Source organism: Agaricus bisporus, assembly GCF_000300575.1.
Source record: "Agaricus bisporus var. bisporus H97 unplaced genomic scaffold AGABI2scaffold_1, whole genome shotgun sequence".
Classification (NCBI taxonomy): Eukaryota; Fungi; Basidiomycota; class Agaricomycetes; order Agaricales; family Agaricaceae; genus Agaricus; species Agaricus bisporus.
Genome location: NW_006267344.1, coordinates 1,934,302 through 1,950,080, shown reverse-complemented (window position 1 = coordinate 1,950,080; position 15,779 = coordinate 1,934,302). Strand labels below are relative to the sequence as shown.

At 47.2% G+C, this 15,779-nt stretch overlaps 7 protein-coding genes across 7 annotated transcripts in view; 4 read left to right on the top strand and 3 right to left on the bottom strand.

Moving 5' to 3' along the window:
* Positions 1-2: 2 nt before the first annotated feature.
* AGABI2DRAFT_189750 (hypothetical protein) lies at positions 3-2,572 on the bottom strand. The gene is made up of 16 exons (XM_006454427.1): positions 2,394-2,572; positions 2,319-2,341; positions 2,218-2,265; positions 2,112-2,161; positions 1,952-2,061; positions 1,755-1,900; positions 1,675-1,705; positions 1,560-1,621; positions 1,350-1,507; positions 1,230-1,296; positions 1,035-1,183; positions 904-979; positions 523-851; positions 278-459; positions 171-222; positions 3-117 (listed from the first exon to the last, which is right to left on the bottom strand). Exons 1-16 carry the CDS (start codon positions 2,555-2,557, stop codon positions 112-114), a joined length of 1,653 nt encoding a protein of 550 aa, XP_006454490.1. The 5' UTR covers positions 2,558-2,572; the 3' UTR covers positions 3-111.
* Positions 2,573-4,482: 1,910 nt separating this feature from the next.
* Positions 4,483-4,662, top strand: AGABI2DRAFT_62088 (hypothetical protein; the record flags this gene model as incomplete). The annotated part of the gene is made up of 1 exon (XM_006454426.1): positions 4,483-4,662. A coding segment is annotated over one exon (180 nt), but the record flags the coding sequence as incomplete, so codon positions are not given.
* Positions 4,663-6,343: 1,681 nt separating this feature from the next.
* AGABI2DRAFT_214617 (CEL6 protein) lies at positions 6,344-9,638 on the top strand. Its single transcript, XM_006454425.1, has 14 exons — positions 6,344-6,510; positions 6,558-6,716; positions 6,771-6,901; positions 6,961-6,967; positions 7,021-7,144; positions 7,202-7,381; positions 7,431-7,534; positions 7,590-7,641; positions 7,692-7,985; positions 8,037-8,119; positions 8,170-8,293; positions 8,350-9,127; positions 9,182-9,441; positions 9,499-9,638. Exons 1-14 carry the CDS (start codon positions 6,355-6,357, stop codon positions 9,522-9,524), a joined length of 2,478 nt encoding a protein of 825 aa, XP_006454488.1. The 5' UTR covers positions 6,344-6,354; the 3' UTR covers positions 9,525-9,638.
* AGABI2DRAFT_114242 (hypothetical protein) lies at positions 9,638-11,308 on the bottom strand (the record flags this gene model as incomplete). The annotated part of the gene is made up of 3 exons (XM_006454424.1): positions 9,638-10,607; positions 10,663-10,819; positions 10,879-11,308. The coding sequence occupies 3 exons, from the start codon at positions 11,306-11,308 to the stop codon at positions 9,638-9,640; spliced, it is 1,557 nt and encodes a 518-aa protein (XP_006454487.1).
* A 129-nt stretch (positions 11,309-11,437) lies between these two features.
* On the top strand, positions 11,438-13,246 carry AGABI2DRAFT_189749 (hypothetical protein). Its single transcript, XM_006454423.1, has 10 exons — positions 11,438-11,640; positions 11,713-11,735; positions 11,800-11,901; positions 11,969-12,016; positions 12,070-12,159; positions 12,211-12,242; positions 12,307-12,316; positions 12,384-12,454; positions 12,533-12,598; positions 12,674-13,246. The coding sequence occupies exons 1-10, from the start codon at positions 11,448-11,450 to the stop codon at positions 12,804-12,806; spliced, it is 768 nt and encodes a 255-aa protein (XP_006454486.1). The 5' UTR covers positions 11,438-11,447; the 3' UTR covers positions 12,807-13,246.
* Positions 13,247-13,650: 404 nt separating this feature from the next.
* The window catches only part of AGABI2DRAFT_147844 (hypothetical protein), a gene marked incomplete at both ends in the record, with an annotated part of 3,811 nt that continues 1,682 nt past the window's right edge, over positions 13,651-15,779 (bottom strand). Inside the window, 3 exons of the mRNA XM_006454422.1 lie at positions 13,651-14,932; positions 14,995-15,162; positions 15,215-15,741. Coding sequence (XP_006454485.1) covers positions 13,651-14,932; positions 14,995-15,162; positions 15,215-15,741 — 1,977 coding nt within the window. The remainder of the gene's footprint in view (positions 14,933-14,994; positions 15,163-15,214; positions 15,742-15,779) is intronic.
* Positions 15,216-15,779, top strand: part of AGABI2DRAFT_182460 (hypothetical protein) — a 2,671-nt gene continuing 2,107 nt past the window's right edge. Inside the window, exon 1 of the mRNA XM_006454421.1 lies at positions 15,216-15,730. Coding sequence (XP_006454484.1) covers positions 15,613-15,730 — 118 coding nt within the window. The 5' untranslated portion in view covers positions 15,216-15,612. The remainder of the gene's footprint in view (positions 15,731-15,779) is intronic.

Here is a 15,779-nt window from a genome sequence, read left to right as displayed (position 1 = left end):
CTGAGCGATTTGTGGTATATGAGCATTTAGCATAATATTCGTCTACAGGTATGTCTTAAGAAGTAGTATATTAAGTACACGGTTATGAAGTAAATGGTTTGAATCAACGAATTACATCTAAAATAATTGTTCAGATATATTAGCTCGTGCATCAAACGATAAGGACTTACTAGCCACTTCCAGAACGCTTCAGCTTTGTTTCTGGGAGGAGTTTCTGGAACCCTATCAAAAGATAAGAAACAGGAACATAAGACCATTTTAGTTATAGTAGACTCACTCGTCAGCCTCAATTTCAGCCAGATTGGATACAAAGTCCATGTCCTTTGCTTTCACGGGTGGTGTCCTGCGCCAAACGTATGACCCGGCATACCATACAGGGAACAACATCAGAGGAAGGTAAGTGGTGATGAACGTAGCCGTGTCCCAATTGCCCTTGAGGAAGACCCGCCAGCCACTTGTCTATGGAACGGACAATGTTATTCAGAAAAAGGTTGAGAAGCATTCAACATTACAAACACTTACGAGACAAATGAGGAACGTTGATACCAACACATACCATGCCGCGTATGGTTGCGTTTTTGAGTAAAATGGTAACTTCTTACGGTCGATGCCTTGAGCCTTGAGACCGGCATAGAACCGTAGATATGTGATGGATATACCGAACCATGTTATAAGACCGGCTACAGAGGTCATGTTTGCGAAATATTGGAACACGGTGCCAGCACTCTGAGAAACACTCATGAAACCCAAACAGGAGAAAAGGGCACAAAAAGTAACGGCAACCCAGGGCAAGCCTTTCTTCGTTGTCCTGAGGAAGATTTTTGGAGCATTCCCGGCAGCAGCAAGACCATCTGTTCGAGCGTTTGCATAGGTTCTAAAAATAGCTGTAGGAATTGGACGCACAGATAGCACGAGAACTCGTATAAAGGTCACTTGAAGCGGCAGACCATGCTGAACTCAAAAGACAGGCATTTATGATCTACGAGACAGAGAATATTAGTTTCCCCGAAGAACGGAGGGTGTTAAATACTCACATGAGGGAGAACTTTGATTCCAGAATTCGTGATAGCAATGACGAAGGGTGAAGAAGCAGCAGTTCCATCACCCAACCTCAAACCATTTTCGTTGGACGGAACTAACACACTGATGACCGCAGTACCACCAATGTAGAATAAGAGAATACCTGCTCAAGGTGAGATACGGCTCAGAGTTATGTATAAATGACTGACGGATATAGACACGTTTAATTGCACGAGGGAGGTTTCGCCTGGGATTCTTTGCTTCGGCAGCAGCGATCTATCGAATTACCAATCAGAAGTATAAACAAAGAATAATCCGTCTCGACGTACTGCAACAATTTCGGTACCAATGAAGGAAAACGCTGCCTGTGTCATGACAGCCCACCAGCCAAGGAATCGACCTTTGGCTCCGGGAATACCATTGAATTGAACAAATGGTCCTGGGTTTTTCCAATATCTGAATCCAAGGCGGTCATGAGTGGGTCCACCTAGATATGATGTTCGTCTTTCGAAGGTCTACCATTGTTGATTGCCACTTACCGCCCAGGTCAAGTACTATTCCTAGAATTATCAGACCAACGATAGTGATCACTTTGATGGAGCTGTTTTTGTTCGTCAGGGAGGTGTACACGGGAACAGGAATAAAATAGCGCACGAAAATATGAATTCGGCCTCGCCATATGCACCTGAAAACAGCTGAGCATCACCAACATGACACACAATATTTGAACCCACCGGCTCCCAAAAAGTTGATAATAATAACAACAACCATGGTCACTGCTATCCAAACAGCTGGATTGACTGTCAATTCTCTGTCCCAAAACGCTACCAATACTGCTGCTGCGGACAATTCTGCGGGAAGAACGACCGTCCAGTTGTACCTAAAGAAGCAGATTAGCCTAAACAACGTAGTAGCAGACGGAAGTACTAACCAATAATTCCAGCCCATAGCGAAGGAAAGTGATGGATCGACAAAGCGCTCCGCTAATTTGATGTGGCCACCAGGGATTGGTAGAAATGAAACCATTTCACCAAGAGATACCTGATTTTTTTTGAACACATCATCAAGCATGGGAGAACATAAACACCTACCATGACGGCATAACATATGGAACCCATGGTGATGTATCCCAGCAGGAGACCTGTCGTCGTCGTGATCAGCTTAGATAGTCACAAAAACATTAGGAAACACACTCACCAACGGGCCCACCATCACGCAAAGAATTAGCAGTCCCCAAAAACAATCCTGGAGATATCGTCAAGAGAATGCCAAGCACTAGTCTAGTGAAGATTGCTGACCGGTTCCGATAACACCACCGATACTAAAAAATTCATTAGCTCGGGTAGTTCAAGAGGCCAGCGTGGCCAGCGCACCTGATCATCGCTACATGACGATTTTTTAGCTGACGAACAAGCTTTCCTTGGTTTCCCTCCGCGTATGCTGGCAGACCATCTTTGTCACTCCTCGAAATGGATTCGACGTCAGAGCTTTGGTGGTTGTATGGAGTTTTTTCAGTGACCACTTTCTGCTCGTCCATGTTGGTCAGTACTGGTGGTCGTAAAAGCCAAACGGGTTGAAAGCCCCGACTGTTTTAAGGTGGCGCCGTAGCCAGTGGGCCAGTGGTACAAAGCTCCGGCTTGCCTTGGAGCCGGACCAAGCTGGAGCGAAAGCGAATCTCGATACGAGAACAAAGCTGAGGAAGTGTGACATCAGAGTTCCGTGAGATATTGACCTAATGGGTGTATTGCTTTATCTTTGGACCCAGTCCATGTGGGTAGTGTTCCACTTCGGCACATACCAGGCACCAATTTTGTGACAACGATTGGGCGGCCGGGCCAGTATTGGCAACGCGGAGAAAGTGATGTTCCCCAGATCACACGCTCTTGCCGTAACTTGAAGCGCCCAAACATGGATATCCACATAGTTGCCGTGATTTACGGGTCCACTGCTCGTCCTCCACAGCTTCGATCCGTCGTATGCGGTCAGCCAAGGGTCATAAACAAGACTCTGCTCCGGTGCGGGCATCCCAATGGATTGTTAATTTCTCAAAGCAAATTAAGGACTCTTTCTTCGCAGAATCGCAGCAAATACTGGGAATATATCGGGGAGAGGCATCATATGTAATATGAAATCACCGTTGTGATGGTGCATTGGCAAAAAATGCTCGCTTGACACACTGATACCAATGTGTCGCCCCATCAGCTAATCTATTGAGGAATTTTATGTTCGAAGCAGGTTCGAAGTACCTTAATATTCCTTGATGATAAACCAGTGATAAACCTACTGTAGCACCGTATTGCGTCGCTATGTGGATCGCGCACTGAATTCTTGCCGACGAGACGACCTTGGCGATGGAGATCTAGCTTGACTTGATTAGTGATAAGCGATGCCCCGCTAATAGTTCGCTACCGCGCTCAATCCACGCTGACGTACACCCCACGTCGTGCCACCCTTATGCCACCCCTAAAACACCCTTTTAATTGCTGAAGTTTTTTCGGCGCAAAAGGCATTAGTAACTTCTGAGTAGAACAATGTCATGCTCAAGTCATGCTAGTGTCATGTACCTCATGCTACCCACTGCCTCCCAATGCCCGGTCCCACCGCCATCAGCGTAGATAATAGACCAATGACGCTCAACGTGACCGATTTGAAAGAAGTAGTAGTCAGTTCATCCCGAGGGCAGTACATACATATGTATTATGTAATTAAGCCGGTTCTCAAGTCGAGTCGTTCGATCTGCAAATGAGTTGCTGGTAAGGTCCCAGCCCGGTCATTAATGATCCTGGAACCGGTCTTGACAAGCTTTGCCTAATAAGCATGAACTCATAGCTTGAGCCTCGGGCGGGTGAGTTTCAAAGTTCTTGCCCGAGTTCTCGATAATTGTGCTCGTTTCTGCGATCCGGCCCCCTAGTGCGAGCATCGGAGAATATTACGAGCATATTTCAAAGTCTTTTTCGTTTCAGATCTAATCCACTCAACCGTTTCAATGCCGCTAACATCAGATGTTCAGTATCCGTCGGCATGTTTAGTGGAGACCGTAACTGTACTCTGAAATCTGGAACTCTGAATTCCTATTTTAATCCTACAGGAACATGCCTTTCCGAATAGTCGGACTCCTTCCTTGTGATCCTGCTTCGAGGTAGTGGTAATCAGAGATGTTCTCTCCCCACTAGATAAAACAAATAATATGTTTGTCCTCAACCCAAAAATTGACACATGGCAAGACAAGCCCATGCATTTTACATATGGCATATGGCCATGCAATTTATATTCATCCATTCAATTCAAGCTGTGGCCCAGGCCTGACAACAAATATGCGACTGTGAATTTAGGGCCCACCACGGGTAACCCTTGAATCCTTGATCCTTGATTGTCCCAAGTCGCACGGGAATGACGGGATCATTTGTGTATCCCAGATTAGTTCTTATTTCTTAACATGTGTACTAAAGAATCATTTATGTTGTGACTCATTCAGCTTCATCCGTTGATGTTGAATGTATGTTTCAAAAGGCTCGCATTGTGCTGTCAGATCTTCAAAACCGCCTTGCAGTACAAACAATGTGCTCCCTCTTGTGTGTTGGGGAATGGATTAGGGCTGGTATGGTTGCTGAGAAGGATTTACATGGTTACATGGTTGGTTGAAGGGTTTGAAGGACATTGAGCATGACGACGAAGATGCTGTGGAAATTGGGTGGGATAAAATAGATATATGACTAGCAAAGTGCCTCGCTCCGCTCAGCACTTTGCGGCATTTGATTAACGTTAGTGTCGCAAAAACCTACTGTTAAAACTTTTGGAAATGAAAAAGAGTCTCAGGATCACATAATTAAAATACTCTGCTTCGACATAGTTGTGCTAGGTTCTACATAACCCCCCAAGAAAAGGGAAAGTAGGGAAACTCAAACCAGGCAATTATAATGTGCAATCATGTGATTCACTTCCTTTTTTGTGATGATGAACCAAACAGGTGGGGTGGTACAACAAACGCCGGCTGCTTCAAGGCACGGCGCGTAACGTCAGAGAAGGGTAAAAGAGTGCGTGGCAAGTAGGGAAAATGCTGAGATCTGGGCTTATGCCTCATAGATCTCACTTTCCGTTTGGCTTTCCATCGCATTCACCTGTGCAGCAGCGTGCGAAACGCTCCAAAACCTAGCGTAATTAGTATTTTAGATTTTTATTTTTATCCGTTTATGCATTTAAATTTTTCTGTAGAGGTTCAACCCTCCTGATATACCCCAGTATCTTTGACCTCGTAGCTGAGGGTTGACCCTTCAATGACGCTTGGCCAACCCCCGGGTGTGTAGGGGTAAAACCCTTGACCCTTGATAAATGTCGGGGGTTTGGAGGGCAGGGAGGGGAGGGGTCATGATAATTTTACCCCCAGTTTACCTGGTTTACCCCTGCCATTCTCTAGGGGTTTGTCACTTGTGACTGACGGAACCTCTGATCACTGATAGTACTATTTATGTAAGGTATACCCCCCCCTCCCCCCTACTATGACATTATGGATGTCCGAAATCCCTTACCTAGGGCTCAACCCTTGGTGGGCCCTAGCTGTAATATATACCCCACATACTGGAAGTCCCTTGTCGAGTCTGAATTCCGAAGTCTCTCTCCTTATCGTGATGACAGTTTAATGCTTAAGCATCTTTCGCTAACTGACTCACATGAGCATATTATGACTGCTGTAAATTCGAAGTATGCCTCATTAGGAATATTTCCCGCGATGTAATCCATGTAACCTCTACAACCCATAAGCAGACATTACCGACAATTCTTTGAACTCTTCTCCCTACATCTCGCTACATATCTTGTGGTCCTTGACGTTCTGATCTACGTAGTTGGTGTAGTGCACCATGCCCTGAGTTTGTGGCCGCACCGGGAATTGCGTTATGAATCCGTCTGCTTCTTTTTTTCCAGGCATACAGTGAGAATCAGTATCCGTGCCGGGCCTCAGCAATTTTCGGGAATACGTTCGCCTGGTCTTATGATTTATTGAATGCACTATCATCGCAAGTGTCCACAAGCTTCGATACCCACGACCTGGGTCGTATAAGGCAGAATGACCTTCTTGGTACTCGCTTCTCGAGGTAGAAGGTCTGTAAAACCTCGGTGTTTCTGCAGTATCCTGTCTTCTTTTGTGCTCTCACCGCTTGATATATGCTCTATCCTGACTACTCTATCATGCATCCGCACCTTTTGAAATCGTGCCTTCCTTAGTGTCTGGCATGTATCACCGCTATTTTTCCGGGCCTTCCAGTGTTTTGGAATGACTCTCATTATAAGAACAACCAGGCATGCTGTAATAGTCGAACAGTTACCTAACCGTTCAAAATGCCCAGCAGAGTTAAATTCTGGATAACTCTGACACTTGGCACCTTCAGCCTTGTCTACGGGCAAGCAGCTTCTCAGTCTTATAGGTGGCAGAATGTCAAGATCGGCGGTGGTGGTGGGTTTGTCCCCGGCATTGTCTTCAATCCTTCCGAAAAGGTATGCTGTGATGACCTGGCTTTCAAATTTGAATAACGATGGACTAGGGACTGGCGTATGCTCGCACTGACATCGGAGGAGCCTACAAGCTGAATGCTGATGATACTTGGACGCCTCTACTTGATTTCGCTGATGATTCTCGGTGGAATTATTGGGGCGTCGATGCTCTTGCAACTGATCCCGTACAACCCAACCGTCTTTACCTGGTATGTAAAGTATAATTTCTGACGGTTGTCAAAATTGGTTCATCGATTTACCAGGCGACTGGGTTGTATACCAACTCATGGGACCCAAGTAACGGCCATATTCTCATATCAAGTGATTATGGTAAAACATTCGATGCCGCGCCCTTGCCATTCAAGCTCGGTGGTAATATGCCTGGGCGTGGAATGTAAGTCTCGTTGAATTTTTCTTCTTCTTCACTGATGTATACATCACTTGTGTATTTAGGGGAGAGGTAATTGTAATGCTTTTATCATTAAAGTCCTACCTCACATCGCCATCTTGCAGCGTCTCGTCGTCGATCCCAACCTGAACAGCGTCCTTTATTTTGGCGCTCGCAGTGGTAACGGTCTCTGGAAGTCAACAAATTCGGGTCAGAGCTGGAGCAAGGTAACAAGCTTCACTGACACTGGTATGCTCAAATGACGGTACTCCAGAGCTGGACTGCTATTAAGTGTTTTCTTTCCAGGGTCTTTCGTTCCCGATCCATCAGATAGCACCGGCCTGAATTCTGATAAAATTGGGATCGCATGGGTTACCATCGATAAAGCGTCAGGCTCCTCTGGTTCCGCCACTCCCCGTATATTTGTCGGCGTTGCGAACAAGGGCTCAAACAGCATTTATATATCTACGAATGGCGGTTCCTCTTGTGAGTTCAAATAGTCCACATGAGCATTCATTATTCTTATGTATAAAAGGGAGTGCCGTCGCAGGTCAACCAACTAGCTTCCTGCCACATAAGGGCGTTCTATCCGCTTCTGAGAGGGCACTTTATATCACTTACTCCGATGGTGGCGGTCCTGTGCGTTCATTTTGAACATGTCTTCCTGTCGCTTTTCTCAACCCGTTTTTGCAAGTACGATGGCACAAGCGGTGCAGTTTACAAGTACAACATTGACACTGGCGCATGTAAGCATTCCTAAAGGTCAATATCAGTTGGTTGACTGATCGTGTCACAGGGACTGACATAACACCCGTCAGCGGAAGCGATCTCTTCTTTGGTTTCGGAGGTCTAGCCTTAGATACACAGAAAAACGGGACTGTCATGGTTGCAGCCCTCAACTCGTGGTGGCCTGATGGTCAGATATTCCGCTCGACCAACGGGGGTGCATCTTGGACTCCGCTGTGGGACTGGGCAGTCTACCCGACTCTCAACAAATACTACAGTTATAACGCTGCCCTGGCGCCGTGGATAGGACCCAACATCGTTGATGTCACCCCCGGAAATCTGCAAATCGGGTGGATGATGGAATGTATGTTGACTGTACTCACTTTCTTCGACTTTATTTGACCACCTTCCATAGCACTATCCATTGATCCTTTCGACTCGAATCATTGGCTCTACGGCACTGGAGAAACTATCTATGGAAGTCGTGACCTCCTCAAAGTTAGTAAAAAAATGTTGCATACTCCCATATTAGGTCTGACAATCATCAGTGGGACAGTGCACACAACGTCACCATCAAGTCGCTCGCAGATGGTGTCGAGGAAACCTCCGTCCAAGCCCTTATTTCACCTCCTTCCGGACCGCCTCTTGTTTCTGCTATTGGTGACGTTGGCGGTAAGTCAGATGAAAAAATAACCAAGAAAGGAAGGGCGCTCAAATATTTGTTTTAGGTTTTGTCCACCAATCACTTACCCGTGCACCCAGCGCCCAGTTTACCAATCCCAAGTGGTCGACCTCGGCTGACATCGATTTCGCTGGCAACAACCCTAGTAATGTCGTTCGCATTGGTACTGGTGATAGTACTAGTGGCAAACAGGTCGCCATCTCTTCCGACTATGGCGTTACTTGGAATCAGCATTTTGGAGCTCCTGATAATGTTCAAGGCGGAAAGGTTGCCATCTCCGCTGATGCCGACACCATCCTCTGGCGTACAAATGGTAACGGTGTCATGGTGTCGCGAAACCAGGCCACCTTCAGTACTGTCTCTTCTCTGCCCTCCGACGCGGCCATCGCCTCTGATAAGAAAACAAATAATATTTTCTACGGAGCCTCCGGTAAAACATTCTACGTTTCCACAGACAACGGCAAGACATTTTCAGCCCATGGTAGCCTAGGTTCAGCTACGTCTGTCTTCGACATAGCTGTCCCCCCGAGTGTCAGCGGTGACATCTGGGCCTCCACTGACAAGGGCCTATTCCATTCTACTGACAGCGGTGCGACTTTTAGTGCTATCTCTGGTATCACACAGGCCTGGGGTGTCGCTCTTGGTGCACCTAAATCTACAGGAGGATATCCTGCTGTTTTCGTTGCCGCCAATTACGGCGGGGAGGTAGCCTACTTTAGGTCTGATGACCGGGGAGTCAACTGGGTAAAGATTAATGACGCCGCACATGGCTTTGGTGCCGCTAGTGCTAACTGCATGGCTGCTGATCCACGTGTATACGGACGGTAAAGCTCTACTGTAATGTTTTAGGATTCGTCGCTGATGATCTCTTTTCTCAGCGTTTATATCGGAACTAATGGTCGCGGTATCTTCTATGGTGATGTTGCTGGTTCCGCCCCTCCTCCAACCTCTAGTGCTACATCTACTACGAGTGTATCCACTACAACGACTAGATCCACCACAACGACTAGATCCACTACAACGACGACGAGTTCGGGTAATGGATCACCTGTTTCGGGCTTTGGTCAATGCGGTGGTCAAGGTTGGACAGGCGGTACTACCTGTGTCACTGGATTCCAATGTGTTGCACAGAATCCATGTAAGCCCTCTTTGTTCCTGAAGAGAAACCGTCTGTTCTAAAATCACTTTCTATCAGTTTATTCGCAATGTATCCCGATTTGAAAGTTAAGGTAAATTATGTTCGTTCTGTTTTTTAAAAACTTGAACGCAGGCACATATGTACATATATATATATCGACGCGTACAAAATTACATCATTGAAAACAAGTTTAAGCTTAAGCAAGCAAAAGCCAGAAAGGTGTAATAATTATTAAGAATGGTTGAACTGTGATGTACCAGACGCGACTAGCAATTACGGCTCGGTTGAATTGTGAATGACCAAAGATACGAATCAAAGAGACGGGAATGATTACAAGAAAAAGTTCAAAGATTTTAAAAGGTGGAGGGAAATAATAATCTACAGAATATGTTGCAGTGGCATGGTAGGATATTACGCGAGCAAGATGGCCAATCTCTGGCGAGTAAGAATCTAGTGTAGAGGAGGCATGAAAGACGGTGGAGTGCTTGCTGGCGATGGGTGTGGAGGTTGCGAGGATAAAAGCCGATGCGAGCACAAATAATAACACTGTTACAGACAAGAGGAAAAAGACCATGCGTGTGTCCATTGGCGCTGCGCCAATAATAAGCGGATCGGGTACAGATGGAATGATGAAGGCTTGAAAGCTGCGGGAGTACATAAGAGGGCCTGTTATGGGACCAGATAAGGATATCGAAAGCGCAAAGCATGCTACGAGCATGACTGGGAGATAGAATAAAAATAGAGGACGGATGATACGACCTAGACCGTTGGCTAAAAATAAAGCCAAGGGGAAACTGCGTTGATGTGATATGAGAAACAGAGGATTGGGGAAGACGGTGGTAATATGATAAGCGAGGATTCGAACGAATATGACCCAGAGTAATATGCCGAAGCCGGCGCTACCTGGGAGTGGTAACGAAGGAAGAGAGGGGGCGAATGCTGCCAGTGTCAAGGCGGATAGTGTCGTATTGACGCCGCGTGCAGAAAGTAAGATAGAAAAGGCATATAGCATTAGATATGCTTCGCGGAGGGTGTATGGATAGGCGGCGGGGGGATTTTGGGAACTGTTATCGGAATCGGGCCAGTTCGGAGGTCGCATAACATAGGAAATGAGAGTAACGACGGAGGCAAGATCTAGAAGTAATTCCAAGAAATGAATTTTACTGCTATGATGCTATGATGAGCCTCATCGTGAATTAAGAAATTAATTAAGGAGCTTACGATGGTGAGGTACAGAACTTGCGCATACTCAAAAACCTATTTTCAGATTGATTGCTGTCAGGACGGCCGAATCTCCATGCTCGGGTCATGGTCATGAATATGATGGGATGGGCCACAAATTTTTGTGGGGCATCTTTGCTGGTTAGAAAGTTAACCACTAGAGAAAAAATTCATGTAAGTCGGAATTAAAAGATTAATACTCGGGAAACCAAACACCTTTGGTCATAGACGACGTATCTTGTGTAAGAGGAAATTCTGTCCAAAGAATATCGTACAATTCTTGCGGAGAATGGTATTGCGTCAAAAACTCTTCCCAGATATCATTCACTTTCTCTTCCAAAATTTCCACATCCCTGCAACGCGCCTCTTCGTTGGTCCATTTTTCATATATATCTGAATTTCGTTCTCTATGCGCAATTTTTTGTTTTCTCAATTGGAGGATAACAACAAGAGCAAAAGCCAATCGTCTACAGTGGTCCAGTTCGAAAGACGCAGGGGTAAAGTCCTCACAATTGGCAGTAGAAAGGTCGGTAAGGCTGAGGGACTGCACTACGGGTAGAACCGCAGGTCCATTTTGATCTGCAGAAGAGTGCGGGGTAGGAAGAAGAGGAGTTGACTCTGATACCAAGCGACGATGAGTGCTCATCTCCCTTGAAAACCAACCTCGGAACGTTCACGTTCAGCCCTGGACCTACTTCGGAATGCTCGTGGGAAGTTTATTCCTTCTTGGAAAACGGAAGCATCGGCGATGTGGCAATGATTGATATACCCTCTCCGAACCTCCAATGAGCGTTGCTACTCCTCTGCTCGACAATACTATAGAAGCGGATGAACCAGAATATGTCTCGGGCAACATCAACAGTACCAATGCCAAGACACCCAATACACGTCCGCAGGTGGTGCTGACACCGTCGACACGTAACGCAGCTCAGTCCAATGACCAGGCATTGGCATCTAATGACGCCGATGCAGAAGGCGGTAAGTCTTCATAAACGCTTTTGTTGAGGTTCCATTTTAGTTAAGACTATGGCCCCCTTGTGTTGTATGCAGGCATAGCCGGAATCTTTCGTCAGGTATATATCACCGAATAAGTTATACCCGCAAGAACACGTTGTGGCTGAAGAATGTTTCTAAAAGTCCGCACATCCTCAAGCTCTTTTCTGTCTCTACTTCTTTCGCATATGCGCAATCTTGGTGTACGTCCTTTCAGGGTGGGTCACGAAGAACTATGTGCTTTCGGTATGTTATTTTCATTGATCAAATATAACACTTTTCATACTAAGAATTAAAATGTTATATTGACTAGACTGTCCTCGTCGTTCTTTTGCTAGCAATGGATTTCTGGAATTGCAGGGTATGCGCCTTGCATAACTGGTTTCTTAATTCATTTCAAATATTTTGTGCAAGAACGTTGCTGGAAGAACATTAGTTGGCTTACGATTCTGGAATCAAGTTGACGAAGATGGCGAGAGTTTCTGGGTTTTCGAAAGCCGTGATGTACGTGCAGGGTTTTCCTACGCACATACCCTAACTCATTTCATTTACCAGCCTTCAAGACCTGCAAATCCAATCGACTCCAGGTGACATCCCATTCCTACATAGCCATATCACAAATCATATTCATTACTATCCTTGTCCCTTCAGGATGTTCTGGGTAAGCTCTTCCAGGAACCCAAAAAGCCACGCCTTTAAACCCAGAGTTTCTAATTCTCAAACACCAGATCGCGATATACGTTTTCCCAATCCTCTGGATTCTCCTCCTCATGGCTTCCATCTTCAGTCTCTCACTCTTGTACGTGTTTCATCTCATTTTCCTCAAGCTAATACACATACAACAGCGTTTTTGATCCCCATCCCCCTTTCAATTCAGTTACATCCCCATCGTCATACTGGCACTCGTATTCAACATCACAAATGCTGTTGGTTTCACTTACGCGTACGTCGCATGTTTTTGGTTTCTATTGGGCACATTGCATACGCTTACGTTCTTTCTTTCTTCTTTGTTTCAAAGCGATCGGGACGCTAAACAACGTTGGGCCAACAATGTTGTGGGTGGCAGTTGGGGTATTGGGTTCGGCGGTATTGGCGGACAGATCCTCACGGGTGCTGTCAAGAACAGCGTGGGCAAAGTCTTTGGAAAGTAGTAATTGGGCCCCATAGTAACAATACAGTTGACCATAATTCTTTTGATGCCATATGCATTTAAGGTGTCAATGTATGGGCTTTTACAATGACGAGTCCCGGGAGACCCAAAAGCTGGACCGGTAGACGATGAAATCTGTATGTAGCACAGCAGCACTTGTAAACGGGGTCCGGGTCTGGAACTACCATCGTCGGATCTGTGGACATCACAACAGCACTGTGTGCATGACCGCAAAGTTAAACTGATTTCCGATTGGTGCGAACCGGTCTGCGGTCTGGCATCAAGGCCGTTGTCATGCTTTTGAATGGAGTCTTGAATGGTGCTGTTCGCGTCATCCACAGGTCACACGGGGAATCATCCACCCCGAGCCCAAAATTACGACTGGATATATGAAGGTTGTAACACAAAGGGGAACGAAGATGCAAAATCAAAACACCACAAGTGGCATAACTCATGACATCATGTACATTGACCATGAAGTGATGCAAGCAAAAGCATGAAACAAAAGGAAGCAGCCACGAGAAAACAGGTATGATACAAACGCTAAAAGTCGTGACCGTCCAAAAAGCACAAAAAAGTTCAACCAATAGTAAAATGCATGAACATAATGAAAGGAAGAATGCAATGAGATGAACGAAAAAAACTGCGCATGCATATGAATCGAAAAGACGAGATATGGATATGAAAGTGCTAACAATAAATCAAAATCTGTGCAGGAAAGGCTGTTGAGTGCATAACGGGCTAAGGATAACCCGACAAAGATTTCATCTGCGAACGCTGTACAAAGAGCCAAAAAGAGTGTGTGTGACATGTGATACAATTGGTGCGGCGCAACCATGGCGGTATCACTCGAGGCCGAAATAGCCTCTCGCTTCCGCCTTTGTAAACGCAGTAGTTGGAGTCATGGGCGTTCCGACTCCAATGAACGATTTCGTCCGGCCGTGCTGCTTGAAAGTGGATATTTTAGGTGTAGAGATGCTCGGGAATGGAACCTTTCCATTCCTTGGAGCAAAAACTTCAGCGGGTTGCGTCGTTAACATGACAGCTGATGGGGTCCGCATAGTGAGGGTGGGAGAAGGTGGGAAAACAAACAGGGTTTGATGCGGTGTAGCGGTAGACGGTGCCACAGAGGACTCGCGTACATTGAGTCTCCTTAGGAGGTGTTGCGGCGGTAGTGATGGCTTGCGGGCATCAGCACGCTGCCGTAGACCTTGCTTGGGGAGGGATGCAGGGCGATGAGGCGGTGGCGGTCGCTCAGGTGTCTCAATTGCGGTGGGAAGGGATTGTGATGGGGAATGAAGCTGCGACGAGGGAGCAAATGGGATCGAGGATACTGTAGATTCGGCTGCGGGCTGCACAGCAGGCGGAGAATGAGGACCCTGGTCGTCTATCACAAGAGTGACGGGAGAAGAGGGAACCGGAGGAAGACCGATCGGTGGAGGACGACGTCGTACTTTGGGTTTAGGTTTAGATGGAAGATCAAAGGTCGATCGTGCGGCAGTCAGAGGGGCAGGCGGGATATGCGGGATATCGAAGGTTTGTCTCCACGCTGGAGCAGAGGGCGGCGGCCGCAGGTGAGGCGCAGGTCGAGAGGTGAACGGGGGGTTAAAGATGTTCCTGGGCGTTGCCTCGATTTCGTCGTCTGGCGAGTTGGTCGCTGAACTGTCAAAGGTATCCGCGCTTCGGCGTCGTTCTCGGGTATCGTCAAAGCCACCTCCGATGCCCAATAACTCGGGTTCTTCTTCCTCTTCCACAAGATTCTCGCTTATAATGCTGTTATTTGTCATGTTGCTGGCGATGGAACCAGCTCGCTTACGCGTGCTGTAGCGGCTTCGCCAAGCGGGGCCCATGCCGTATCCAGATCCGGCGGAGGCGATAGAGGAAGTTGATGACTTGCGAGCTACAATGCGGTTTTCCATAGCTTTGTCAAGGTCACGAGCCTCTTGCATGACGAGGAAGCTGTCGCGTTCGGAGTTTTCAGTGTCGGAGGGCATTTCATCGAGGAGCTGCCGTTGTTTCGACCATATTTCCTCCTCGCTGGTCACAGCCGAGCCAGCATCTGAGGGAGCAGGGGAAGTGGAATCTGGCTTGAGTTTCTTCTCGTAGTCAAGGAGTTCATAAATAAGACTAGGGGTGAATTAGTGACGTGATGTTGGGACCTGGGCAATGTTTTTTTTTGATAGACATACGACATATTTGGGCCAATCCACTTGCTTTTTTCCTTGACAAAAGAATATGCGGCCTGCATACCCTTGAGATTCCAGACTTCTGGGGGTACGGATGGAGAGCAAAGGGTGGCCGCACGCATGACGAGGGCGATCACCATGGTAGCTGAGCGTGAGATTCCGCACTGGCAGCTGGAAAGAGGATGAGGTAGAGAAAAGGAGGGGTCAGACGGGATGAACTGACTGGACGAGGATGCCGTCACCACGGGCCAAGGCAGCATCGGTAAAGAGGAAGCCGGCCTGAAAGCCGTCATTGACGAGATCCTTCTGACCATGGGACCACTGGAGTTTGAGGTAGTGCATGGCAGGCCTTCCGCTGGGGATATGCGGGGGGTAGTAGGACGAGTCCGAGGGGGATTTCAAATCGGGAACAGATACGGTAGAGCGGAGAGGCTGAGCGGCCAATGCGTCCAGAGGAGACGAGACTTCCTTGGCTACGTTGAGAATGGCCCTGATACCGCGGTCGACGAGACCCTTCCAGTCGCGGGCGTTGTCCTCTGATCCTAGCCAGATGCCGGGTATGATCTGAACGGGGCCATCGGCGTAGGGGACGGTGGGGGAGTCGCCCTCTTCTTCCTTGCGATGGAGGAGAGAAGAGGTGGGACGAGCAGGGGAAGGGAGAGAGGCAGTGGAAAGACGGCGGGAAGGTTCGGGGACGAGAGAGGCGTCGTGGGGAGGAAGAGAAAGGGAAAGTCTTTTTGTGTTTTTCGTCTGCTCATGGGGGAGAGATGGGGAGAGAGCGAAGGAGA

Bases quoted from the DNA above. Each gene is read 5' to 3' on its own strand.
- AGABI2DRAFT_189750 (XM_006454427.1), bottom strand. From the start codon at position 2,557: ATGGACGAGCAGAAAGTGGTCACTGAAAAAACTCCATACAACCACCAA. The intron at 1,184-1,229 runs GTCAGTCATTTA...CACCTTGAGCAG, and splicing joins AATTAAACGTGTCTATATCC to GTATTCTCTTATTCTACATT. The intron at 223-277 runs GTGAGTCTACTA...ATCTTTTGATAG, and splicing joins GCTGAAATTGAGGCTGACGA to GGTTCCAGAAACTCCTCCCA.
- AGABI2DRAFT_214617 (XM_006454425.1), top strand. From the start codon at position 6,355: ATGCCCAGCAGAGTTAAATTCTGGATAACTCTGACACTTGGCACCTTC. The intron at 6,717-6,770 runs GTATGTAAAGTA...TCGATTTACCAG, and splicing joins AACCCAACCGTCTTTACCTG to GCGACTGGGTTGTATACCAA. The intron at 9,442-9,498 runs GTAAGCCCTCTT...ACTTTCTATCAG, and splicing joins ATGTGTTGCACAGAATCCAT to TTTATTCGCAATGTATCCCG.
- AGABI2DRAFT_189749 (XM_006454423.1), top strand. From the start codon at position 11,448: ATGAGCGTTGCTACTCCTCTGCTCGACAATACTATAGAAGCGGATGAA. The intron at 11,641-11,712 runs GTAAGTCTTCAT...TGTTGTATGCAG, and splicing joins TGACGCCGATGCAGAAGGCG to GCATAGCCGGAATCTTTCGT. The intron at 11,902-11,968 runs GTATGTTATTTT...TATATTGACTAG, and splicing joins CGAAGAACTATGTGCTTTCG to ACTGTCCTCGTCGTTCTTTT.